The sequence below is a fragment of the Neolamprologus multifasciatus genome, chromosome 6 (assembly GCF_963576455.1).
Source record: "Neolamprologus multifasciatus chromosome 6, fNeoMul1.2, whole genome shotgun sequence".
NCBI classification, from domain to species: domain Eukaryota; kingdom Metazoa; phylum Chordata; class Actinopteri; order Cichliformes; family Cichlidae; genus Neolamprologus; species Neolamprologus multifasciatus.
The window spans coordinates 10,867,171-10,893,460 of record NC_140444.1 but is presented as its reverse complement, the minus strand read 5'-3'; the positions used below and the strand labels follow the sequence as shown (position 1 = coordinate 10,893,460).

The following is a 26,290-nucleotide window of genomic DNA, read 5'->3' as shown; positions in this document are numbered from 1 at the left end:
TAATTAGCTTGGGGGAAAAGAATAATTTCGATCTTCTTCTCCAATTTAGACACACATGGGGAGAACATGTCCACACAGAAAGGCTCCACTCAACCCTGGCCTTTTTGCTGTGAGGCAATAGTCCTAACCACTACACCACTATGTTGCTGTTCATCCATCCATCCATCCATCCATCCATTTTCTTTTCTAAAGGCCACCTAACCCAGCTGCCTTAGGTAAGAGGCAGGGTACACCCTGAAGAGGTCTCCAGGCTGTCACAGGGCTCAACACAGAGAAAGTGACAATCATTCATACTGAATTTCACACCTATGGTCAATTTAAAACCACAGATTAACCACACTAACTGCATGTCTTTGGACTGTGGGAGGAAGCCAGAGCACCCTGAGAGAACCCACACAAACTCCACACAGAAAAGCCAAGGAAGATGGTGGAGTTGAACCCAGGTCCGTCTTACTGTAAGGCAGTTACACTACCTACCAGACCATCATGCTGCCCCTTAAGTCGATGTGTTTGTAGCAATGAAAACATTTTCTTTTGAAAAGCTAAAGAAGATATAAATTAATAATGTCTGTGATATATTACAGCTTATCTAATAGCATCCTACTAAAACACATCCTCAGTATGGGATTGCTGTTATGGATTATGGATTATGGGTTTGTGCTTTTTATGAGCACCTAATGTCAAATTAAAAAAGAAAAGAAAAAAAAGACTTTGGGTCTTCATGACTTTAATGTCATACAGTACCACATTAATTAACATAAACTGCGACAGCCAGAGGTGTCGAGTCAGCTGGTTTTCTTTTTTGCTGTGTTTTGAAGTGTTGATAAAACTTTCCTTCAGTCGTAGACAGTGAGGATCTTGTGACTGGCACAGTTATTTTCTTGTGTTTGGCACATGACTTTAAGTTGTATTCTGCCCTTCTACGCTTTGCCCCATTTATCAAATGGTTTATCAAAGAAATTATACTGATGAAATATATCAAAGTGTTAAAGCCAATATAAGCATATAAAATGCTCCATATATCTTTTGCATTTTAATTTTAAGTGATTCTATTCAATTTTGTTTCAAACTTCCAAGGCATTAATGAACCATATTTCCCACCAAGATGGCTGCTTGATTTCATGTTTTTAAAGTCCTGCAACTAATTTTATTGGGCTTCAACCCTCCTGAAAGTTGAGCCCAACTTCCAGCTCTCCTGGAAGTTTCTTGAAATACATTAAAAACTAATTGAGTTGCTAAAGGTATTATTATTACTATGGAGTTCCAATTAAATTTGCTTGTGATGAATATAACCCAAACAAACTCATCATATGCATATATGGAAATTGTCTGTGCTCTCTTTTCTTGCCTGTGCATATTTTTCTGCATGAATGAGGAATCTGGTTTATTGAATTAATGCCCTAGAATGTTATGATATTCCGCAAGCCCACATTTCCTTTACCACAGCTCACTTTACAGCCACACTGACTACATGAAAGTAAAATCCTGAACTCTGAGTAGGAAATGTAGAGATAAAGGAAATGTGCTGTGGAAGAAGCAAAGCACAGATCCAAAATCAAAAAGTTAATGATTGACTTTTGACAGACACAAATTGTTTCAGCTACCTTTAATTCTAAATCATAGTCAGAAATATGTATCGATCAATCCTCAGTATTCTGTTAAACAACCAGCAGACATGCACATATATAGCACACCCACAAGAGATGGATTCCCTTTTTGTCTTTTCTCACAATCCCTCTAATCCTTCCTGAGGCTCTCACTCACCACCATCGATATGATTCACCACCAGTTCCTCCTTATGCACACACACAGTCAGAGTTAAATGTGTCACGTAAGAGAAGACGCATAGTAACACCAAACTCAGACAATTTGTCTTGAAACCCCTGATGCTGTTTTTGATCTGTGGCAGGAATGCAGAGTGAGTCTGGGTCAACATTACAGAGGAGGTGTGGTGGAGAGCGACTCTGTGCAGCATGATCATGTTTTTTCAATTCAGGCAGAACCATGAAAGATGTCATTTTCCAAATGAACCCGTGGAGCTGGATAGCTAGGTAAAAAAAATCGTCTGGATCCAAACAAATGAATAGCTGCATAGATATACCTGATGATTATACACTAAGTTGTGTTACTGAATGTTATTTTTCTTTTAGCTCAGTTGATGTCTAATAAGACCTGGGGAAGTATCTGTTAAATTCTGTTTAGCAGTGCAGATATTGCATACTGGGTTTTTTGAGCTTTTCATTTAAAAGCAGGTGTCTGCTACAACTGCTGAAAACCAAGTTATAAGACAGAGAGAGAAAGTTAACCAGACAGCAAAATAAACCTAGTAAACTGCAAAAAGCCAGGAGAAGGTCACATTCATCATTCAAAAAACTGTCAACCTGCATGATCAACTATGTACATTTAACATCATGTGATACATAACATACTAAATGAACCTTAAAGTATGAGTGTTTGGCCATCTGCCTTCACCAAGGTCAGTAGCATAATTTTCAATCACAGAGAGGTTATAAGTACGTGCCATCCAAGATTTGTGTTCTTCACAGGAATATTCTGTATTTATAATGATTTAATATTATTTCTTTTTACTATATGAGGAAGTACTTTACATGTCCTAAGGCATTAAAATAGAGCTGAAGTAATGTAAGACCTTTTACTTACTGATGTTACAGTTAATACATGCTATCTCCTGGACTGGAGAGCATGACTTTTAGCGTGCAGTTTAAAGTGTAGGAAGCTCTTGGGTTAGTGCTGTTTTCCTTCTCTAAAAATATTACTAACGCAATAGCGTGTGCTATCTATTTTAATTGGTGTGTGATCTTAGCTGCTGCTGAGCTGCAAGGACCTCATTGTATCCAACGGCCAGTGGCAGAAGTCTTGAGATGAATGTTGTTAGAGCCTGACGGCTCGTATGTGCAAAGCACCTCATTCCATCTTGCTAATGTAAAAGGAAATATGACCAAATAACTGAAACATCTGTCATCCAATCTATTGATCAGGTACTCCTACAGAGTGTTTGTGGTGAAGATGTTATGACCTTGCAACTTAAATAATGTGAACTGAGGGGATATATTTTCAAATGGTAAATGGCCATTAAAAATGGTAGACATTTGGAGCTGTGCTAAACCACTGAACCTCAGAAATAAAGCAATAAAGTTATGCTTTGCGTAATGCATTATAATTTCAAACCTGAAATGGAAGAATAAAGAAAACAGAGTAAGAAAAAAATTAACAAGAAAAATAAAATGAACACAATTCTTACTGTAAGCAGAACAGCACTGTGCTTTGAAGACAACTTTAATCTGCTTTTCACCATTGGTTTTTGGCTTGTCTTTCTCTTTAGTAACAAGATCTAAAAAGCCTTTTGTGGATGTGCTCACAAAAAGACAAATCCACTGTATCTACAGCTAAACAGACTGGACTTACTGAACGCTAATCCTGATGTTGGCATGTCTAATCAGAGCATCTTAAAGCAACACATCACTGACTGTGACTGAGGGAAAAAAAGGTTCATTATTATCTCAGTGTTATTATACAGTCGGCATCACTGGTTTATGGATTTCTTGTTCATTATACGAGTAGTCTTTGCAGACTTAAATGAACTTCCTTGATTGCGATGGAAATTAAAGTTATTACATAACTATGGGGAGGGTCACAGTGTGTTAGTGAAAGGACTTGTGAGGATGAAAGTTATCAGAAGGGACATATCTGACATTAATTTAGCTGTGACCTGTAATTATTAATCTATAGTTACTGCCTCTTGTTTCTGCTTATTTAATTATTTGTTTTGTTATCTTTCAATAAGGCAATTAGAAACTTGGGCATTAAAGACCTGTATCTGTACCTGATGCTGAATGTAAGCATTCATGTTTCCTTGTGAATGACACTGAGGGAAAAAGAAAAAAAATCATTAGTGCAATGCAGATGAATGAAAGGTTACATGAAGGCCAAGGTGTTGAAAATAACAAAAACCAGAGAGAAAGCAGTAGAGTTGTGGAACAAAGTCCTGTGGATTGAACCAAAATTTTAAATCTCTATCAAAATGACAGAAAGAAGAAAGAGTAAGAAAAAAGGAACAACTCATGACCCAAAGCAACACCTCATCTGTCAAATATGGTGGTGCTTCTGTTACTGAGTGTGTATGGTTTGCTGGTGGAACCAGTACGCTGACATTTATTGATGATTTCAGTGCCGGTGGAAGAAACACGAATGCAGTGGTGCAGGAGACTTCTGTGTGCTCAGACTCAACCAAATGCAACAAAACTGCATGATATCATCAGTAATGATTGCAAATATAAGCCCAGTGTAACCAAAGAGGTTTTTCAGGATGAAGACAAGCAATATCCTCAAGTGATCTAGTCAGAAAACATGATTAAATTTATAACAATCAGTAGATAACCATCATTTTACAATCTACTTTTACTGAACCGCTAACCCTGTAGAGCCACAAAGGTTGAGGGATGAATATTTGTGGTGTGGACTGTGTTACCAGATGAGTTACCGAGTGCCAAGTAACATGGAAGAAAAACTTTCATTCTTAGCTCGCTTTCACTGTCACCAGAGTTTCACCGTGACCTTTGAGTTAATATCATTTCCTGCTGTGCCTCCATCTAGACTCAGCCCAGAGCCCGCAATCACTTTTCACTGAGCTCTTGACCATGCTGAGATTAAACTGAACCGCAGCTGGCCTTTAAAGCAACATAGCGGTCAGCGAAGTGGGTAATTATTGTCTCATCCTTCCTCAGAGTTCTAAAACTATCATAATGGTCCATAAGCCAAATCGCTGCTGAATGAAATCAGATGATGCACGTGATAAACAGAGGTGAGTAAATAAAAGTAGCACTGGATTTTTATTCCTTTGACAGTTGCATTTAACTTTGTATTAGCTAAAGTTAAAATTTTGCTATGTGTGTTGCCCTCGTTTGTTAGTGAAGTCTCGTTAAGACTCAAGCGGGTGCTTCATAATGATATGGAGGAAACTTCTCAGTCAGAAGGGAGGCCTGCTCAAAAACATCCCCTATTTTATCCTCTTTTATTTACTCTGTTGGACACAACAAAATTAAAATGACTTCTACGACGTATTCAATAAAATTTCAAATTATGAAATCATATCAGGAAAGTATTTACTGAGGTCATACAGCAAAAGAGTCTATATAGATTGACCTCTATTTGAACCAGAGGAGTCAACCACTCCAGGCCATTAGAAAGAATGCAAGTTTAAGGCAGTCCTGCATTGGTTTCATTTTTCAGTCCCAGAAGCTATGTCCATCTTTTTTCATACTGCCTATGGTTGAATGGAATGTATTTAATGTGTTTGTTGAAAACTGCTGTTCACTAAGTTTCTGCAGCTCTTAAATTAGTGACAATCCTCTGTAGCTTTGTCACCTCTTTCAAAGTCTTTTGCATATGAATAATTTTACTTACTGGTCCAAAGTGAATTGAAATCTTATGAAAACAAAATTCAAAACTGTTGTTCAAATTTTCATTTTTAAAAAAGTGATGCGTTTACTGTCACAGAATCTAAATCAGTCTTTTATCCGTAGCTTATTTTCTTTTATGGAAATGAAAGGGAATAGTTACTTTATTCAAGAGCTTTCAGAGCATTTATCTTGGATGATTTCTCACTCAGTCTTTTAATTTTAGTGGATTTTAATATTTGCTAATACTGTGGTTCACAGTATGTTTAGTAGATCTGTCCCATCTATCAGCAGAGCCACACAGCAGATCTTGTTTTACTGGCATTTCTGTTAACTTTGAAACCGTTGATATCTGTATCTCTGGCTATTGGATGTGAGTCTACGCTTCGTGTCACATTCCAGCCATAATCCCTTTCTTGTTTCATTATTCCAGCTGCTTTTACTCTTAAGTTTCTGTAGTGCCTTCAAAAATCTAGCATAGATGCTTCTTACACAATCAGGCAGTATCTCATGACTCTCTTTAACATGTCTTGCTCCATTATAATCAACAACATAGCTCCACTTAAAGTCCAGAAAACCAACCCTCCTAGCTAAATGAAACTATCTGTGCACTGTTTATTCTGACTCTTGGACTGTTGATGGTTACGCTCGACACCGATTTCCAACTTAACTTAAAGATAGAACCTTTATTGTCCAAATAGGAACCTGCTCATCATCCTCAGCTTCCATTAACTGTGGTGACCCTCAAGGATCCATTTTAGATCCTTTTTTAATTTTCATTTTATATGCTCCATCTATGTACTCCGGCTTCCTCTTCCTCCCACAGTCCAAAGACATGCAGTTAGTGAGATTTGGGTTAATTGGTGGTTCTAAAATGCCCGTAGTTGTGAAAGTGAGTGTAAATGTCAGCCTGTTTCTCTGTTAGTCCCGTGTCAGGTTGACGTCCTGTTCACGGTGTACCCTGCCTCTCGCCCCGTGTAGCTTCCATCAAGTTTCTCTGTTGCTAGAAAAATAGATGCTGTACTTTATGTCCTCCAATTGGGGAAATGTTCCTAGAAGGTACATAACACAACAGTATAATAAATTGGACACGAATGAAAAGCCAGAAATACAGAATACAAATGAGTGAATTGCTAAAAAAATATAAACTGACTGTTTAGAAAGACTCATTTATCATAAGTATCTGCTGTCCCCCAAAGAGAAAAATAAATAATATGACAACCGTTGGACACAGAACAAGCCTAGAATCCCTGAATGATGCTGAAAGTACTGAACGCCCTGTACAAAATGTACTTTAGTCAAAATGTTGAATCTTTTTTTTTTTTGAACAAATACATTTGTGAGGAACAGTGTTTATTGACTGAGAGCTAATGAAGTGATGGGCCTCCTGAAAATAAATAAGGATTTTTGTCACCACTGTACACACAGGTGGCTTACACTGCTGTGGAAAAGTAACACTCTTGAATATGTACGTGAGCAGGGAGAACGCAGAGGTTAAAGATCATAATCACTACTGTGAAGGATGGTATTATTAATGTAAAGGGCACCTACATTCATTCGTTGCCATTAATGATTATGTCCGAATATAATAACTTAACCACATAATTGTGCAAAATAAGCAGTGATCTAAAGCCTCGGGGTGGGGGTGTTGAGAGGCATTAAACTATGTCCTTGTTCTAATGAGGACAAATCCCTGAAGATGAAGTTATTTCACAATCGCAGCCACTGTTATTTCACAGTGTGAGCCTATGGCACAAGAAAAAGCATCAACACAAAGACTACCCTGTTTGTTTTATGACATAGATTTAATATAGCCCAGTGGGTCTGCAGGTAATTTATTAAATGTCAAAAATAATCATCACAAAAAATACGGCATGATTAACAGCACCCTAATTTTGTTCCAAAATAAAGCTTTACTATAATGTAATAAATACAAAACACCAATTTTAAATTAGTACTTTAATTCCAAAAAACATTTGTTAAAATCTAAATCAGAACTCATCACACTGTTCCTCCAGTTTCATTTTTTCACAGTTTATCCTAGGATGAAGATGCAGGGTTACTCGGATGCACACTTGGATGACGCTTCACATGTTTCTATGCTGCCCTCTGCAGGACAGACACTTTAAGGCAACATGACTTTACAAGTTCTGTTAACAGAGCAGGCACAGCACTTCAGATGCATCATTTCTCTGAACCGAAGTCAAAGTTGTCACAGAACAGTAACTGCGATAAGACATTAACGTTGCTAACCGGAACTTTACTCTTAGAACATGCTTTAACATACAGCATGTGTTTCTAAGCAGCAGGTCAATCATAAAGATTTCAAGGGTCATCTCATAAAACAGAGAAGCATCCTGAGACAAACTCTGACATGCATCTAATTAGACCAAACACTAGGATTAAAGAATGCTACAGTAGTTCTTCACAGGCATCTTTATAGATTTAAAAAGAATTGTAAGATATCAAGTGGTTATTGAAAAATTTACTACAGAAGCTCTAAGAAGCCAGTCAGACAGAAATAAAGAAAAAATCTAGTGGTTTTTTAAAAAGGGTGGTCTATTTCTTTTTTGTCACTCCTGTGTTAAAGCAACTCATTCTCATTCCCAAGGCTTCAAATGCAGTCATTTTACACAATACGCACAAAGCGTCCGTTGGCATTGATGTACTGACACACTGATTATGGCATTAGTTGGTGGCTGTCGTTCCCAGCTTGTCACATAAGGATGAACAAACTACTCCTTTCACATCTGAATGAACTTGGTAAGTTTTATTCTTGAATGTAGAGTGTTAATGATGTGATGGGGCATCTTGTAAAAAGTGTGATCATTCCAAAGCAAGTAGTTTTTTAAGGTTAGATGTAACCAGTGGGTGATAGCATTTAGAAAATAAAGCAAAAGCTTAGAAATGTATTTTCTTTTGAAATGTGAAGAAGGAAGTGGAAGACACCAAGCTCTGAAATGTGACACAAACTGCAGTCTCCTGGGTGACAAACTCATAACTTCTTTCACATCCCCTCTAACATCAGAAAGCGTATTTTGTCGCCCTTTAAAAGAGGACCCATTATGTCACAGCACCTAATATTGTCTCAGCCAGTGCATCAAGGGACAGATGCCAAAAGGACACTTTATGGGTATCTCTGCAGCACTAGCAGTAGTGTTTTATCTGACACCTGTGAATGAGAATGCATTGATTTATGACTTAAGAACAGGCAGGAAAAAGAAAAAAAATTCTATATTTAATATTATTCATATGGGAGAAGAGATGAAAGAAAACAGACTGTGTTAGAAGGTAAAACTGTTTTGGGTTTTTTGGGTTGTTTTTTTTTAATCTGCCCCAAATTCACAATGTGTTTGTACAGTACGATTTTTGGTCAAGAGGTTGTCCTTGTGTTTTGAATGGAATATAAACTCTTATTTGAGAATGAGTGCAAAGAACAGTAACACTGATGACTGTCTCAGATAATAAAAGGTGGTGATTTAGACCCATTTTACTTCAAGTTAAACCCAACACACCCCTAACGAGATATGATACATTTATATCCAAAGGAAATTCATAAAAGTAATGTTAGAAATGTGCCAACACACAATGTAAGTGCCTCATGTTTATACTAAATGCTGAAATTAACATGAGGGCCTTTAGTTTTATTTATAACATGGAATAGAGATACCTCTAGTGGCCAAAATTAGAACTGCAAAACACTTTTTTCCCCCTGTTAAATAACAAATTAAGAAAGATTACTCTGGCAAAAGAAATTCCAATTAGTCAAATACAGGAGAGTTAAAACTTTAGATAATGTGCAAAACCCTCAATTTGCCACGAGGGCTTCTGCACAAAACAGCTCTATCTTTATTAGGATTTTAACAGCCTGCTCCTCTGGTTCACACTTTCTCCACTAATTTCCTTCTCACTTAGAAAATGCAGCATTAGCAAGACTGGTCCTTATCTTCTCTAGATCTGAGAGTGAAATGCTAACAGAGGAACGAAGTAAAATACAAAATATCTGGTAAACGATAATGTAACTTTAACCTGCGAAAAGTCGATTTCCAGTTCTAAAATATAAATTAATCAAAAAGGAAGATAACAAATAAATCAGTACCAAGAGTACAGCCCACGTGGTTAACATTGGTTGGAATGGTTATTATGGAATTACGTAACAGCTTGTTTAGTCATGCTTCAGTAATGGCTTTGGTATTTACTGTTACTGTCTATCAGAGTTACACTGAGGACAAGGCCATGCTGGGTTTGTTTTTAAGCTTCATAAGTAGATTTTACAATTCTATAAATCCTAAACATGTCTTGGTATAATATGATAACAATCAAAGGTTAGAAAAGGACTTATTTAAGCAACAATTATTAACTCAATTATTACAATCACGTACCCATCTGTAGCTAAAATGATCATGGATATCGATTAATTTTATCATCTGTCATTCTAATAACACATTACAGACCTTTTTGATTAAATCATTTCTAACTAATATCATATCATTAGTATTTATGGATAATCAGAAGAGGATTAGCTCCTTACTGGAAGTTGGTGCTCCAAATAAAAAAAAAAAACAATTTAACTACTAGCTGTAATGTAGAGGTAGAGCTAAAGGAGAGGGAAAGCATACACAAGCCATATCAAACTGTGTGTGTCTTCCTTCCTTCCCTTCTTTCCTTTGATGAACAGCAGAGTGACTGTGGGTGTAGTGATAGGCAGTAAGGGTGGCTTAAGAGCGGCTGGTCAGAGGGCAATCAGGAGATGATACGAATGCCAAAGTGTTTCTTGAGCTGCTCAAGGAAGATGAAGGTGAGCACTGTGTGGGGAATCAAGCGGATTCCTGCAGGAACAAGTCCCTGTAAGCAAAAGTTACCAAGAGATTACTATTTGCAAGTTTCCTCTAACAAATCTATTCAATTAGAGCTCCTACATGAGAATAGGCAATAAACTAAACAATGCTTTTAATATTTTATTTATTATTTTTGTAAGGGTATTTCTTTTTTCTTATTTTAATTTCATGGAGGTCAGAGGTACAGATGAGGCTGTAGATGAAAAATAGCTTCTTGGTGATCGTAGTCATTTGCAGCAATCTTTATTCATCTTTGCTGCCCTGTTGAATAAACTAATGCATAAAAATGTTGCAGTTTGTGTTTATGCACAATGCCAACGTCATCAACAATTATCTCCAGCAACAACAAGAATAAGGAGTACTGTAAAAGATTATCTGCCCCCACATCCACCAGATCTCAGCAACATAATCAATACAAGGCCCTGAAATGATAAAATGGATGGAAGTACAGCAAGTAGAAACCTGAAAGTCTGTCATGTCTCTATATCCTCTGGTAGCAGCCATTGTTAACCTCAGCTGCTGTAGGTCAGTGGTTCCCAAACTGTGGTATGCGTACCACCGGTTGTACGTGGGCTCCCTCTAGTGGTACGCGGGAAGTATTCCCCCAAAAAATAAGATTAAATAATATACCATGTTCTGACTGAGGGATTTCTGAAAAATTTAAAACGTACAGCTTGGCTATCGCTTCTGACATAAATGAAGACAGAAAACTAAACAGCAGTGATGCTTGTAGGGTTACTGAATTTGGACTACCTGGTAGCATTAGCATTAAAACATGTTAAAAACACAACAGCCTTGATAAATGCAGAGTGGTTTTGACCCGGAAGCAGGGTTCATACATCATCACTTAAGGACCGGATATCCCACCTGCTGTGAATGTTTTAATGCAGTACAGCTGTTATGATCATCACTTGTCACATCCTGTTTATGACACCTAATTTTATTTCTTATATGAATGCAATTTTATCATTTACAGCAAATTATACATTTTAAAACTTTATGCTTCATGAATTTTTACGGTATCCTCTTTGTTATTAACAGTGCTCCAGCTTTTAACTGACTATTGCTTTATTTTTTGTGAGGAAGTAAGAGTATGTGTTTCAGGTCATACAACCACCTCTAAAATGTTTGTTTTAAAAGAGAGCAAAATAACTGAAGTAATACATTTAGGTTTTAAATGTATTTTGTTTTGTGTGTCTTTTACCTTGTAAAATGCCAGTGGACCCAGTATGGCTGTTTCTCGTAAGCAATGTATCACCCCCTGAAGACAGAGACATTAGTTAAAACTGAATACCAGCAAATACCAGGATTGAGGGATGAAAGTATGAGAAATTAAAAAGTGATAAGAAATGATCCACTCACTGTATACTCTCCTTTTGAATTCATCAGCCTCGTCTTCAGTACGTCTAGAGGCTGACACAGGAATGTAGCACAGCCTCCCTGCAAATGATGTAGATGCAGTTCATATGAGCGAAGATCAATCAACAAAAATGTAAGTGCAAAACGTCTGCAAAATGTCTGTGTGATCAGTCATGGTAGTCTTGAGAGCTTGGAAAAGGAAGCCACTGAACTTTTTTTAACTTTGTGAAGACACTTCACCTCTTGGATGAAGACATTTTGCGTCTTAAGATAAAGGCTCGTTCTGACAAAACCTATAAGGTCCACTTACTTATTAAAGCTCTCAAGACTTTATACCAACTGAATTAGACTAAAATAAAACCAGATACTTACCGCAATGAAGCTGGAAAGAAAGTGTGTGAATATGTTATCTCCCATCATGCCTGTTCCTAACACCAGCTGCTTGGCTTGGTCATAACATGCCAACTACAGAAGAAAAAAATAAGAGGAAGAAAATGAGTGTTAGTGGTAAAAAGAAATAATGTGCTGTTTCTGAATTTCCTACAACTATAGAATTAAATAGTTGGATGCAATTTGGATTATTTAAAACTTTTTTTGCCCAAAAGAGTGACATCCTAGAATTTAGTTTTACAAAGAACAAACAAGTCCAAAATACAGTCAAAAATTTACATTTTGAGTTTGGCTCCCCCTAGTGGTAGTAAAGGGAAAAAAAGACGATGTCAACAAGTGGGAGTGTTGAGTAAAAATATTAAGACAGCTGGCTGTAACAGTTACACAGCGATCAGTCATGCTTGGAGAATGTAATGTAACAAGCACAGCATGTTGTCAAAATATTCTTGCTTTCTTCTTACACTCTATACCAGCGGTCCCCAACCTTTTTTGCGCCACGGACCGGTTTATGCCCGACAATATTTTCACGGACCGGCCTTTAAGGTGTCGCGGATAAATACAACAAAATAAAACTAGTACCGGTACGAAAAAAAAAAAAAAAAAAAAAGATTTATTCATAACACACGTGAAAAGACCAAGGAAAACCAAGTTAACGATAAAAATGATAACAAAATAATGCTGAAAACCGATAAAAACCATACATTTCATACCTGAGCCTCAACTCTCGCGGCCCGGTACCAAACGACTCACGGACCGGTACCGGTCCGAGGCCCGGGGGTTGGGGACCGCTGCTCTATACAACAGAAATACTGCTTGATGTTTTGCTGCTGCAGACCTTCAATGATCTGTCTCAAACATAAAATGTACTTTATACTCATTTTGTGACTTACAGTTTAAATTTTTCTGATTACACTTTTAGAATAATTAGATGTGCGCAGTTAGAACAGCGCTACATTGCTTTTTGAATGTTATTTAAGTGAGAGTTACAAGCCTTTTCAGCCAGAAAAGAACAAATGGGGTCCACTGTATGAAGAAAAATCCTTTTTACCTTGTTACTTTTAATTAAAATAATTCAGAAATGTTTCTGGTTGTGCCACTCTGACATTAGAATGCATGCAAATTGTTGGACAAAATTATTTCAAGTATCTAAACAACTATCAAACTTTTCATAGTTACCGATTTTGATTATTCCAACAATTTAAGTCATGTCTGAATAATTCATTTAAATTTTTTGATCAATTAAGCACCAATCTTAACAGTTTTTTAGTCCCTTGACTGTGAAAGAATATTAATTAAATGCAGTGAAAATGATGCATTGAGTTTTTCCTTTCCAGTCACCTTTCTCACTCACTATGTGTTAACAGACCTCTCTGTATTGAATCGTATCTGTTATTAATCTCTGTCTCTCTTCCACAGCATGTCTTTTATCCTGTCTTCCTTCTCTCACCCCAACCGGTCGCAGCAGATGGCCGCCCCTCCCTGAACCTGGTTCTGCCGGAGGTTTCTTCCTGTTAAAAGGGAGTTTTTCCTTCCCACTGTCGCCAAAGTGCTTGCTCATAGGGGGTCATATGATTATTGGGCTTTTCTCTGTATCTATGAAGCGCCTTGAGGCGACATTTGTTGTGATTTGGCGCTATATAAATAAAATTGAATTGAATTGAATTGAAAATACATTTAAACTGAATTTTACATAATACACTCTTCAGATCATGAATTGACTGAATGATTTTAAATACAAATAATGTCCTCTATCAGGAAATAAGAATATCACATCAATAATCATACAATATTAAAATAAAAAATAAAATAGGTGCAAATCGCCCATCATTGACCCGAGAACTATTAAGGTCTCTAACATTTTCAGACATTGTGATAATTGTTTAAAATTGGTATTGTTAAAAAAAAAATACAGACAATGTTTCCTTATAGGAAATTGTAGCCTGCAAGCACATTTGTACTACCGTAACTTGCCTGTCCCACAGTAACCATTGCTCCTCTGCTGGAGGCCATGGAGGCTCCTGAAAAGAGTTTCCTGATACCCTCTGCATGACAGGATAGAAATCAGAAGTCACACGTGATACCCGTGAGTGCTAAACATGAAGCTATAGTATATCCTATTTGGTATTTACCTTCTCTGAAGACCCTGAAAAGTCCATCAATGGCATGTTTGTAGCTGGAAGAAAAAAAAAAATAAAGCATTAAATTAATAAAAAACATTCAAGCCGAACTTTTTAGACTACGAATTACAACACTCACTTTCTCCTCAGTTCTGGTGGTAGTTTCACGTCATTCTGCATCCTAGGGGCAAGTACATTTCATATGTTCTGATTTCTATATTTAGTGATTGCAGTAATTTGGATACAGAACTGTAACTGTATGTTACCTGACATTCACCATGTCTGCAGGGGTCCCAACAAACCCACCAGTGAAACCTGTTGGCAGAGAAACCTTGTTGGAATGCGTGTTTGTGAAAGCCCGAGTTATAGAAAAAAAAGTAACAAAATATTTATGTGTGTGTGTGTGTGTGTGTGTGTGTGTGTGTGTGTGTGTGTGTGTGTGTGTGTGTGTGTGTGTGTGTGTGTGTTTTCCAACCTCCAAAGGCTCCCAGCAGGACCTTCTGGTAAAAAGGCATGGGGCCCTGGTTCGTGCTGCCCATCATGTCCCTCACTGTTTCATAGATGGCAAATCTGGTGAGGGAATATGACATCTGACAAGAGAAAGAAAAGAAAGAAAAAGACAAGAAGAGAAAGAATTCTTTATTTAATTATTGAAAATTTTGTATTCTGGTTGTTTTCCCCCCTTTTTCTTTTCTGTTTTCTTTTGTAAATCGACTAGTACGGACGGACCTACCTACCTACCTAGGGCAAAGCAGTTTTAAAAGCAGCCTTTACATTTGTGAACTTTCATATATTCTTCATTTATTATGTCCCAAGTAAAATATTTCAAGCCTCTAGTTTGTTTTGTTTTTTTCATTTTCAGGATTCACATAGGACTGAGATCAGGTGAGTCAATCAGTAATCACATGGTCAGACCACCATTTAACAGCACCATTTGACAGTACAGAGAGGTGCTAAGACCTGTGGGAAAATTATACTGACATCTCCATGAAGTTTGGCAGCAGAAGGAAGCATGAAGTCCTCTAAAGTCCTTCTGCTGATAAAACCACGAGCAACACCAGCAGATGACATGGCACCCCAAACCACCACAGACTGCAGAAACTACACACTGGACTTCAAACACTTTAGATTCTGTCCCTCTGCACTTTCTCCAGACTGTATGACCTTGACATAAAACAAGGAAATAAAATGAAAACCACTTTCATCTGTAAAGAGGACTTTGGACCGTTAAACCAAAGTTCAACTCTTTTTTCTTTATCCCAAGTAAGATGTTTTTGACACTGTCTCTGGTTCAGGATGAACTGTAGCTCCATTCCTGAAGATGTTTGTCCGTGGTGGCCCTTGATGCATTGACACCAGACTCAGTCCACTCCTTCTGAAGCTTTTCCAAGTTCCTGAAATTACTTTTCCTGGCAATCCTCTCACGGTTATGGTCATTCAGGCTGCTTGTTTGACCTTTTGATACCACACTTTCCACTTCAAGTCAACTTTCTATTGACCTTCTATTGATCAATGCATCGACACAGCATTCTGCAGCCAGGCTTTGTCACCTTTGTCAACTGGACAACTGTCAAGTCAGCAGGTTTCCCATGACTGTGGCTGAATGTGATAGAGTGCACAGTACTACTACTGTTTAAATTTACACAAACTCTAAATAAAACACGCTAATAATTTGAGATAATTTGGATTTCTGATTTTTATGAGCCTCTAGCCATAATAATTAAAGTTAAAACAAAAATATTTGAAATATTTCTCTTTATTTGTAATGAATACAGATATTATAGTTTATTTTACTTACACAAAACATTTTCAAAATTGTCTTGAACTTCATAATTACTAATTCATTTAAACATTTGGGTGTATTTGGTATGGCTTAGGTGCATGCGCCTTTAATTACGGGGTGGTTGAGAGGAGAGTTTAGTTCATTTACGGTCTAACAGGATCAAACTTGAACAACCCTTTATTGACAACTGTTCATTCTCACCGCGGTCACACCTCTGCAACATTTATAGACTTGCAATTCACCAGTGACATATTTGATCATATCCTGCTGCAATAAACCAGTTATTTTATTCATCAACCACAGTTAACTTCACATAATATTCAGCACTACAGTGTAGTAAGTTTAAAGAGTAACATTTTAATCTCAGTACTATGCATGTGCTACAGGTACCAAATTACATGCTTAAAGTAAATGTCTCACTCTGTTTTAGTGAGAGAAACAACCAATGAAGAAAACAACACACACAAACACAAAATCTTATGGTATGCACACAGGCACCCATACCTGTCTACATAGTGAAGCAGATAGACCACTGTATAGAGCCAGGACTCCGTCGTTCTTCACCACATGAACAGCCATTCCAATCATCCTCTTCTTTACCTCCTGCTGCGTCTGTAAGTGTACCTGGACAGACAGTCATGAAGATCACACAGTAAATACAAAGCAAATAATGAAGAAACTGATATAATGTGTGTTTATTGTGGCTGATACAGCAACCTCACAAACTTTTAGTTTTACAGAACAACTTGTACCACAAGGTGTGACTCTGTATAATCTGAATTCTCTGGTATTAGTAAAGCTCTAAAACACTCACCAAGCTCTAACGAGACAGTCGTAAGAGGAGGATAAGGCATGATAATGTGCGCAATTTAGGCAATCATAAAGAAGTTTTCCAAATGTGTTACCAAGTTTTATTTTTCTTATCAGAGAAGGTCAATGGTCCAAAATGTGGCTTTAATCCTATGTTATTACCAAGATTACAGCATGAAGGTCACTGAGCCTTCAAATGAAACTGTTGTCAGTGTCTACTGCAGTAAAATAGATGTTTAAATAGTTATGATTCTTTGAGTCACTTTTTGTTTAATCACCATCCTGCTGGTTTACACTGACAGACTGTTTTTAGCACAGTTCAAGTCAAATGGGAAATTTAATATTCCTTTCCTAGTTTTACTTTGGAGCTCTCAGTATCTCCTTTATCACAGCTTTTCAAAGTATCAGCAGTGACATGGAGAACTACTGACAGTCTGTACTGAATTCTGTTGGGTTGGGCTTAGGACTCCCTGCAAGACAGCCAAGTTCTTCCACCCCAAACTCTCTCATCCATGTCTTTGTGGACCTTGCTTTGTGCACTGGTGCGCAGTCATGTCTTGCTGTTCTAAACTCGCCCACAAAGTTGGGAGCATGAAATTCTCAAAATAGTCTTGTTATGGTGAAGCATTAACAATTTCTTTCACTGGAACTAAAGGGCCGAGCCCCACTCCTGAAAGGCAACCTCACACAATAACCCCCCTTCTGCCAAACTTTACACTTGACACAATGCAGTCAGACAAATACCGTTCTACCGTTTTACGTGACCTACCACTTTGTGGCCTGAGTTGGTGCAATTCCAAATAGCTTCCACTTTCTTACAATACCACTAAAAGTTGAACATGAAATATTTATTTATTTTTTGACTGGACTTGTTCCACAGGTGGCAGCTTATGACTGTATCACCCTGGAAGTCTCTGAGCTCCTGAGAGCGACCCATTCTTTCACAACCGTTTGTAGAAGCAGTTTGCCTGACTAGGTGCTTGATTTTATACACCTGTGACCATGGAAGTGATTGGAACACCTGAATTCAATGACTTGTAAGTGAAAACTTTTGGTAATACGGTGTAGTATTGGAGTGTTAACTGCACAATCACTACCCCGACTTAAGCTGAGTTAAACTGGACTCGACAACATTTTGCATGTTTCTGGAATCTTATTTTTATTATTTTAAGCATGGCTGCACTTGAGTAACTTTTCCATTCTGTTCTTTGTTTATTGCAACACTGCTGTACGTGCTTTGTCCTCAGTGGTTACTATACTTAAGCTATCAGTGAATCGACACGCATTCACAAGCCAAGAAACACTTGTGCACACTCATCGTGTTGAAATATTACACCAGGATGAGGTGATAAGAGTCTGGCTAAATTATTGTCTTTTTAGGTGAGGTCAGAAAAATCTTGTTTAGCAACTCTCCAGTACAGGTTCAGAAAACAAAAAACAGTTTATCTGATGGTGTAATAGATCTCCTGATTAACACACATACAAAAAAAGTATGCTGATAGGGCATGACCAGGCAGTTTTCTTATTTGACGTGGGTTTGGTGATACTTAGGCTCGATACTAGCTTGAACAAAAATACACGTCATTCCTAAATGCAGATGTCCTGCTGTTAACGTTTATGAAAATGCAGTGTGTTGGTATGTGTTGGCTTTGTAAGTTGCAAAGTCGCAAACTGCCATATTGTTGGGTTACAAACTACAGAATAAACCCCCAGTTCTTTTGTGTATGATAAGCTCTAATTATAAGCGTATCCTGTCTTTTCTTTATCCAATGACAGCTCCCTACAAAACCTATAAAGTTGTTATTATGGTATTTAACTCGTGGGGGAATGAAGGTTATTACAGAGGAGTAAAGATGACATATTTAGGCTGCAGTGGAACACTGCTCAATGCTCTGAACAACAGACTGAATACTTTAAATCTGTTTTTATGCTAAAAGATAGCAAGACAAGCAGTGACAAGCAAACATGGAATGCGACTCACTTCAACCGTATATCAAAAGTAAACAGATTCAGTGAAATTCCCTTTTGTTAAGTAAACAAACAATTCTCCCACATGGGATCCAATTCACTCTGACACAAAGAATAACAATGAACAAAACAGCATCACCATTAGCTTTCAGAACACACCCTTTCATTTCCGCAACAAGGAAATAAGCTGCCCTTACTTGCCCTCAGTTTATGGAAATAACCACAGTACTGTATACAACACAATAAAAACTTGCACAGTCACTCTATTGTCTCACAGTGAAATCACTTTGTAGTTCACTAATGTGGACTATCATGTTAGGCAAGAATAGCTTGTCAGTAATAAATCTCAAAATCACCTTCAGCTAACTAAAATCAGGTTACTAACAAAAACCCCATGGAGGACAAATGTTGACTACTTTTTTATAATTTCCTGAAAACTAGTCCTTGAGGCAACTTTTGTTTTGGTTTAGCACTATATAAATACAATTGAACTGAACTGAACAGAAGCGTCTATAATTTATCTTTTAAATAATACTTTTAGAGGTCAAAGGTTCATCACTGTCATGAAAGGTGCCTTGATTTTTCCTCTGCCATAAACTTGTATTTTAATCTTTCCCATAATTTGTGTGCCAACTACGAAAATGAAGCTACACTTCAAAAACATCTCCAACCAGTTCACAAGCTAACACACATAGAGCACTTCAGGGCATTTTTTGCAGTGGGGTAATTGGAAGCCTTAACTACATAATTACACACCACAGGACTTCCTGAGGACCAGTTGTCCTTATTAGGGTCACATGCTGCTTTTTTCTGTGCAATCAAAAGGGAGTAACACAAGAACGAATTTGAGTAATCTGTTAGAGATGTACAAATTTACTTCTCTATGCAGCAATGTGACAAAATCAACAAGAGTGAACAAGCAGGTCCCTGCAAACACTCACAGATCTGCATTCTCCACCAAGGAGAGTATGTGGCAAAAGTTGTTTTTTTTTATTTCTCAGTGTGATTTAAATTGCAATTAATCTATTGATATCCATACATACATACATTCTCTTCCACTTATCCATTTCACAGTTGGGGCAGCTGGAGCCTAACTCAGCTACCATAAAGCGAGAGGCAGGAGTATCCCCTGGACTTAATGCCACCCTGTTGTAACACCACTTTTTTATAATTTTACTCAAGTAATCAACACGTTTTGTTAATTAGACCTGTATATCCTAGACTGGAAGTCTAGTCCCAACTTATCTTAATTCATAAGTTACATATGAGTCATGAGTGGGCCTGAACAATAACACCACTCTTCTAAAATTTGTCATAAAACAAAAAGTATAATTTATCCATTTACAAAACAATTAGCAGCTTGAGATAAATACAATTTCCAAAATATATTTCAGTTTTCCACATTTAATAAGACTACTGTCACTGCACAATGCTTACAGTTTACAGATGACAGGAACAAAATCTTCACATGTAGTTTTTGTAGCTAATCAATAGTACGTTTTTAAGTTGTTTAAATATTGTAATACTTTAATTTTCATCCCATTTTTACTCCTGTAATTAAGCCCAACATCACCACTGAAGGGTTAGCAGTGTATTTAAATGAAACATTGGGGTAATCGATGCCTTCACTGCAGTTTTCACACTTTAAAGACTCATTCGATGGGGCAAACAATCCGACGGCCCAGTTCGGGCTCCCAGACCGGATGTTTAACACATCTGTCTTCGACCATGGTACCTCGAAGTCTGTCTGTCTTTAATAAAGGCTGCAGCTTTAGAAAGCACAGTTTGATATCTGAAAACCACTCTGTGATGAGCTATCCGCGAATAACTAATCTGTCATGTTCCCCAGTACTGCCTCTGGGAACAGCTGTACCCATGTGTCAAGGCCTGCACACGCGGCGGAAGGTTACTGTGCCCCTTACGCCGCTCACCTTAAGGAGATCCAGAGGATGTGTGCAGCAGGCGGCTCCACATGATGCCAGCCCACCGAAATACCACCGCGACATTCGTTTTTCAGTCATGCTACCAGGCTCTGCTTGTCCCGTGCAGATACAGCGGTTACTTCCTTCCTGTCAGTCCGACTCGACACGCTGTCCGGCTGCTAGGGTGGCTTCGTGGCCTGCTGGGAACAGCTGCTGTATCTCTGGTGGTCTAGAGGACACGGATAACCTCGTTAATCTTCAAACATTGCGATAAGGGCCTGCGCTAAGGACCGGGGACTTTGGCAGCATCGCGCACACTCGCGCCACATCTCTTCTGTGTTTTGGTCTCGAGCTGAAGCGTAATAGGAAGCAGCAGTTCTCAAGAGAAGAGCAGCACAGCCAATTGTCAGTGAGGACGGCGGATCTGCCTACTGTCCCCGGGGGTCGAGATCCAAAGGTCGACAGCAGTATGAGAACGCTACAGCCCCGACACAGCAAAAACTCACATAGCCCACTTTTACATCTATGAACTGTCACGCTTTTTAAAGCGACAGGCGTCCTCTGCGCAGCTGCAAACAAGACGAAGTGTCGCACTGTCCCTTTAAGGAGACAACTGTCGACATTCTCACTCGAGCGGTAACGAGCCATGAAAAAAATTGTTTTTTTTTGTTTGGTGTTTGGTGATGGATATGTGTTCATATAAGACAGCGTTTTATCACGCGAGACCACTTCAGGTGATTAAAAAGTGTAATTTAGTCATGCAGGAAGGGGTAGCATGTCCAAACACGTGTCTCTGAATTATTGTTTAGTGTTTGTTTGTTTTTCAGACAATGAAATATTAATATTTAGAGAAAGAATACGTTTAAAGGACTGTAAAATAAACGAAATATAAGTGAGGCGTAGTGTGGGTAATAGCAGGCCTTAACATAAATATTTAATCCCTAGACAGATAAATATTACCTTTGGTTTTGTTAATTATTCCCATATATTCATATATTGAACATGAACACGATTTTTAAAAACATAATCTCCATTTGAGAATATATTTGTTTGTACAGGCACAGGAAAGAGCTTTGACAGTATGACAGGGTTGTACATGATTTGAGTCCATAACAGTCCAAAACATAGATAGACAACCACACATGCTACAGCAATCACACCCAAGGCCAATTCAGAAACACCAGTTAACCTAACTTTGGAGCGCAGGAAAAAGCCAGAATACCTAGAGGAAACTCATGCAGGCACAGGCAGAACATGTAGACTTCACACAGACTGGCTCCAGGTGACTAAGATGTACAAACGAGGAAAGTTCTTGTGAGGCAAGACTCCCAACTGCGCCATCACTCTGGGCTTAAAATTATAATTACAGAGCACCAGTGATGTATAGCTACATATAAATATGCTACAAATATAAAAATTTCAAAAGACATTTCTCTCTTTGTAAGTACGGTTAACTGGTGATTCTAATCTGCTGTAGTTTTAATGACTAATTGTAAAGATTTCCTTGCATTTAGTGTGTTGTCAAATCCACTGGTGAGAACACTCTTAATGAATTACCTGTGGAGAGGTAATCATGACTGAGGCCATTCTAGCTTTGCAGCTAGATGTTTAACTTTTTATGCTGAGGCTCCAGAGCTGACCCCGAGTTCAGCAGAGAACTTATTCTTCTAGTCTCAAGAGAAAAGAAGCTTAAGAAAGGTGTGAAAAAATTGACTAGAATTCAGGTAGCTTTCAGTTTTAAACTGACTTTAACATTTTTTATGTTTACATTTCACCTTAACTCCTTGTTCCCATGCTTTCCCAAACTATCTGTTGTGATTGCAATGAGGCTAATAGCTTCTTACACGAGTTGTTTGCTGAGAGGGAGGATTGTTAGAGGCATTGAAACTAATTTATGATACATACATTTTACAGTGTGCCTCAAATCAAACAGTAATGTGCAATGAGTGTAATTTGAGCCAAACTGAACTGAATTGCATTTTTTTAAATGTTTCTTTTGTATTTTTTCTTCTCCATGTACTCTTTAAATTGTATCATATTGCAGCTGAGGGTGCTTGGAAATAATTAGACTGTGAATTATGTTGTGTCAATACAAAAGCAATAAGGGTGACTGAAAATAAACTCACTGTTTGTTCCTTTCCAAGAAGGAAGAACTCCTCGTCAATATATTGCCCAATTGCACAAAACAGGCCTACCTTAAAAAAAAACTTTTTAACAAAAGTTCAATATGTTGCTGTGAGGGCAGCATAAAGGAAACACTACACAGAGATACATCTTCTCAGGTGATGTGTGCTTTGTTTCTTTCTGATGTAAAATTAAACAATGATCACATAACACATAATGACACCTAAACCGGTCCCAAAAGTAATATATAAAGGTTGTTGTTGGAATAGTGCATTGTTTCCTTACAGTTTACTGCCCCTTGTGTTTTTTGGGTGCTATTACTACTCAAAGTGCTTTAAGATCAAGCAGCGGTTGACTCACTGTTCATTTCAGTAAAACTGTGTTTAAGTGAACTTGCGGTCTTTTAGTTTTTTTTATCAGTGCTGATTTCTAATGACCTCACATCTACAAATGATGTGATTTAACTACGCTCCTTCTCTTATTCTTCTCTTACTCATACTCTGTATGGTTAAACACACACACACACACACACACACACACACACACACACACACACACACATATGTGGTAGAACAAACATGCAGTAAACAGGAAATAGCTAACAAGAACAATGTGAGCCAAATGCTTAAATGATAATTTAGATTCTGCATAATTTTCAAGTTCAGACTGAAAAGGCCTCAAAGGACAAATTTTGTTCTGTGTTCATAATCGGTGACACGTGAGGTAATCATTAACATATTATTGCAGCTGTCCTTCAGCGAGAATGTGTGTTGCTCTTGAGGCCATTTTTTTTTAAAAGCAAACCCAGCTTGGAATTTTTTTATTAGATTAGGAAATGTACAATGTGTGGTAAAGTCTTGACAATAAAGAGCACTGAGAATAGAATTTTGTGAACGTCTTTTTCTGGGATGGTTACATTCAATAGATGTTTACTCAGTTTCATTAGACATCAAATATAGACAGGACAACCAGCTGTTGTGATGGCAAACACATTTATTGTTGTGCATAGGTCATTACAATCCAAATAAAATAATTAATTAAAAACAATAGGAATAAAAAATTCTTAGTAAAGTATATTGTATTATATTCATTGCATTCGCTGACTTGACAGAAAACAATGCAGTATTAAAACACAATCAGAAAAAACACAAGTAAAAATGTATTTGTTTTATTATGCTAAAATAGAAAAACTGTGTTTACTGGAAATAACATTTAGATCAATAATTATTACTAGTGGAAAAAGTCCCAACTGTCATCAAGCTATAAAATGTATATCTAATAATAGCAGACTAAAATGAAATTTAACCATTTCTTTGTGTGTGTTAAAAGTAAATGGCATTGCTCCAACTGCCCACACATATTTTCAGTGCAAACACCAGCTCACACAGCTACAATATGTACACTGGTCTTCTGTACACAGACAGCCCCCACACACACACGCACAAACACAAGCAGAGGCTGATTGGAATCTGACAAATGTAAGTCACATGCATTAGTAAACATCTGCAATCCACCCACAACTCATTTCTCTTTCTACTCTTTTAAAAAGCCCTTCTATCCATTTCCTTAGCAGCTTGTTCAAATTAGGATTAATTAGTTCTTTAAAACCTGAATCATGAAATAACTGCCAGAAATCTTTTTTTTCTTTTTTTGATAATGGAGTGTTTGTTGAACTTTTAGACAAAATATATATAACATTATTTCAAATTTTAATCTGCATATATGAGTTTTAATTTGTATCACATTTGTTACATAAGCCATATTTTTGCAATTTAGTCATTAAATATTTGTCATGCAATTTATATCATTTTTGAGGGTAAAAAAAGTCATAAGCCTTCCACCTTATTAAATAAACTTAATTTAACAAACCAAACTTAACTTTATAATACTATGAAACCTATTATGTTCTGAATATCCCCTTGTAGATAATGACCTTGCAGTTTCCAGAAACTTAAATAATGAAGTTGTGACCTCTGTATCTGTTCAAATACCCACTGGTTTCATACAAAGGATTTCTCTTGTTGCTTTACCTCTCCTGTTGCTACTGTTTGTTGGTTGTCTTTTGCTGGTCTTCCGATAATGGGCAGAGCTCTTGCTCCTGGTGGAGGAGAGCCGATGTGCAGCAGAGCTCCCCCCACCAGGAGCAGTATGCTGGCCCCCCAACCCAGGTACAATGCCGGCCCCAGTTCTCTTTTCAAAGGCGCAGCAACATTTGGATCATAGAAGTCCCTGATGATTGCATAGGCGGTTCCACAGATGGGTATCAAGTAGGCAAGCCCAGCCACAATGAAGAGCACCCCTGATATCCTTCCCAGTCTTGCCTTGGAGTCCTGGTTATTGTCTCCCATGCAGTGAGTACACTTGGCTCCTGACACCCCGAGGATGATGGCCAGAAGACAGAGAAGTAAAGACAGAACTGCGAGGCTCCGGGCTGCTTGGGTAAACATAGGCAGTGCCAGGGTGGAGTCATAGGTCTTGCACTGGATCTGTCCTGTGGTCTGAGACAGACAGTTCATCCACAGTCCTTCCCACAACACCTGGGCAATGACTATCTCTCCACCTACGAATGCAGATACACGCCACAGAGGAGCAGCACACACCAGCGCCCCGCAAACCCAACCCAGCAGAGCCAGCACCAAACCCATCAGCTGAAGACCTGTTGATGCCATTGTTGCTTATGAAACTTTAAAAAAAAAATACCCAAAAGTGACCTTTTCTTTGAAATACCCTGGTTCAGTTTTTTTCTTTTCTTCTCCACTATATTCCAGTCATTTAAAGGAATTTTAAGCTGTTTGTATGGGTCCCTTCAATTCAGTTCAGTTCAACTGAATTTTATTTATATAGCTCCAAATCACAACAGCAGTTGCCTCAAAGGCACTTCTTCTCCTCAGTGTCCTTTCTTTTTCTTCCAATAGGTATGCTGCAAAGATGAAATCAACTTCAGGAAATTAACTTCATAGAGACACATTTCAAATTTGCTAAGACATAAAGTAGTATCAGAAAATTTACACAGCAGTCAAAATGTAGTCCTTTCAATAACATATCTTACACAAATTTCTTCAACACTTACTTTAATCTGTTATCCACAGATGTGATGGTTTGTTAATCATTTGTGTGTTTCTAGTGATGGAGAGTAGCCATATGATGCAAGTAGTTGATGTCTTTCTTCTGTTGTGACTGACCAGTTTGTCTCAAACACAGAGATGTAGGAGGGCACCAGTGTAATAGTGCATACTAAATACACACCACATACACAAAGCTGGTTATGCAAAAAATGAAATAACAGCACAAGGACACATTGTTACAGACATTGTTGCTTGCTACTATGTTCTCATCTCTTTGAGTTTGAGTGGGCAGAATGAGGCGGAGGATGAAGTCAGGGAGTAGTTTGAAGCTCATTAGCATATGCCAAACTGACTATAGTGGGATACTACAGAAATGGAAAAACTCTAATAAGAACTAAAAGTAACATATTAAATTATATATTATATAATATATAAGAAATTATATAATATAATACTTTATATATTATATAATGTTTTAAGTTTTAAGCTGACAAAAA

The 26,290-nt window shown here is 37.7% G+C and overlaps 2 protein-coding genes and 1 long non-coding RNA gene across 4 annotated transcripts; all 3 read right to left on the bottom strand.

Annotated features, from left to right (window-relative positions):
• Nucleotides 1-7,361: 7,361 nt before the first annotated feature.
• On the bottom strand, nt 7,362-21,087 carry slc25a10b (solute carrier family 25 member 10b). Of its 2 annotated transcripts, none has more exons than XM_085162719.1 (11): nt 20,614-21,082; nt 16,409-16,528; nt 14,597-14,711; nt 14,388-14,436; nt 14,261-14,302; nt 14,134-14,177; nt 13,976-14,046; nt 11,987-12,079; nt 11,618-11,695; nt 11,460-11,516; nt 7,362-10,262 (listed from the first exon to the last, which is right to left on the bottom strand). In XM_085162719.1, the coding sequence occupies exons 1-11, from the start codon at nt 20,701-20,703 to the stop codon at nt 10,161-10,163; spliced, it is 861 nt and encodes a 286-aa protein (XP_085018845.1). In that variant the 5' UTR covers nt 20,704-21,082; the 3' UTR covers nt 7,362-10,160. The 2 variants fall into 2 exon arrangements, with proteins under 2 accessions (XP_085018845.1, XP_085018846.1); XM_085162720.1 differs by lacking the exon at nt 7,362-10,262 and adding an exon at nt 10,289-10,516 and having other exon boundaries at nt 20,614-21,087.
• LOC146516483 (uncharacterized) lies at nt 17,499-20,607 on the bottom strand. The gene is made up of 2 exons (XR_014874544.1): nt 19,722-20,607; nt 17,499-19,634 (listed from the first exon to the last, which is right to left on the bottom strand). It is a non-coding gene; the product is annotated as an uncharacterized LOC146516483 (long non-coding RNA).
• A 154-nt stretch (nt 21,088-21,241) lies between the features above and the next one.
• On the bottom strand, nt 21,242-26,199 carry LOC146516481 (claudin-4-like). The gene is made up of 2 exons (XM_085162721.1): nt 25,799-26,199; nt 21,242-25,648 (listed from the first exon to the last, which is right to left on the bottom strand). Exon 2 carries the CDS (start codon nt 25,395-25,397, stop codon nt 24,729-24,731), a length of 669 nt encoding a protein of 222 aa, XP_085018847.1. The 5' UTR covers nt 25,398-25,648; nt 25,799-26,199; the 3' UTR covers nt 21,242-24,728.
• Between the last annotated feature and the right edge of the window lie 91 nt (nt 26,200-26,290).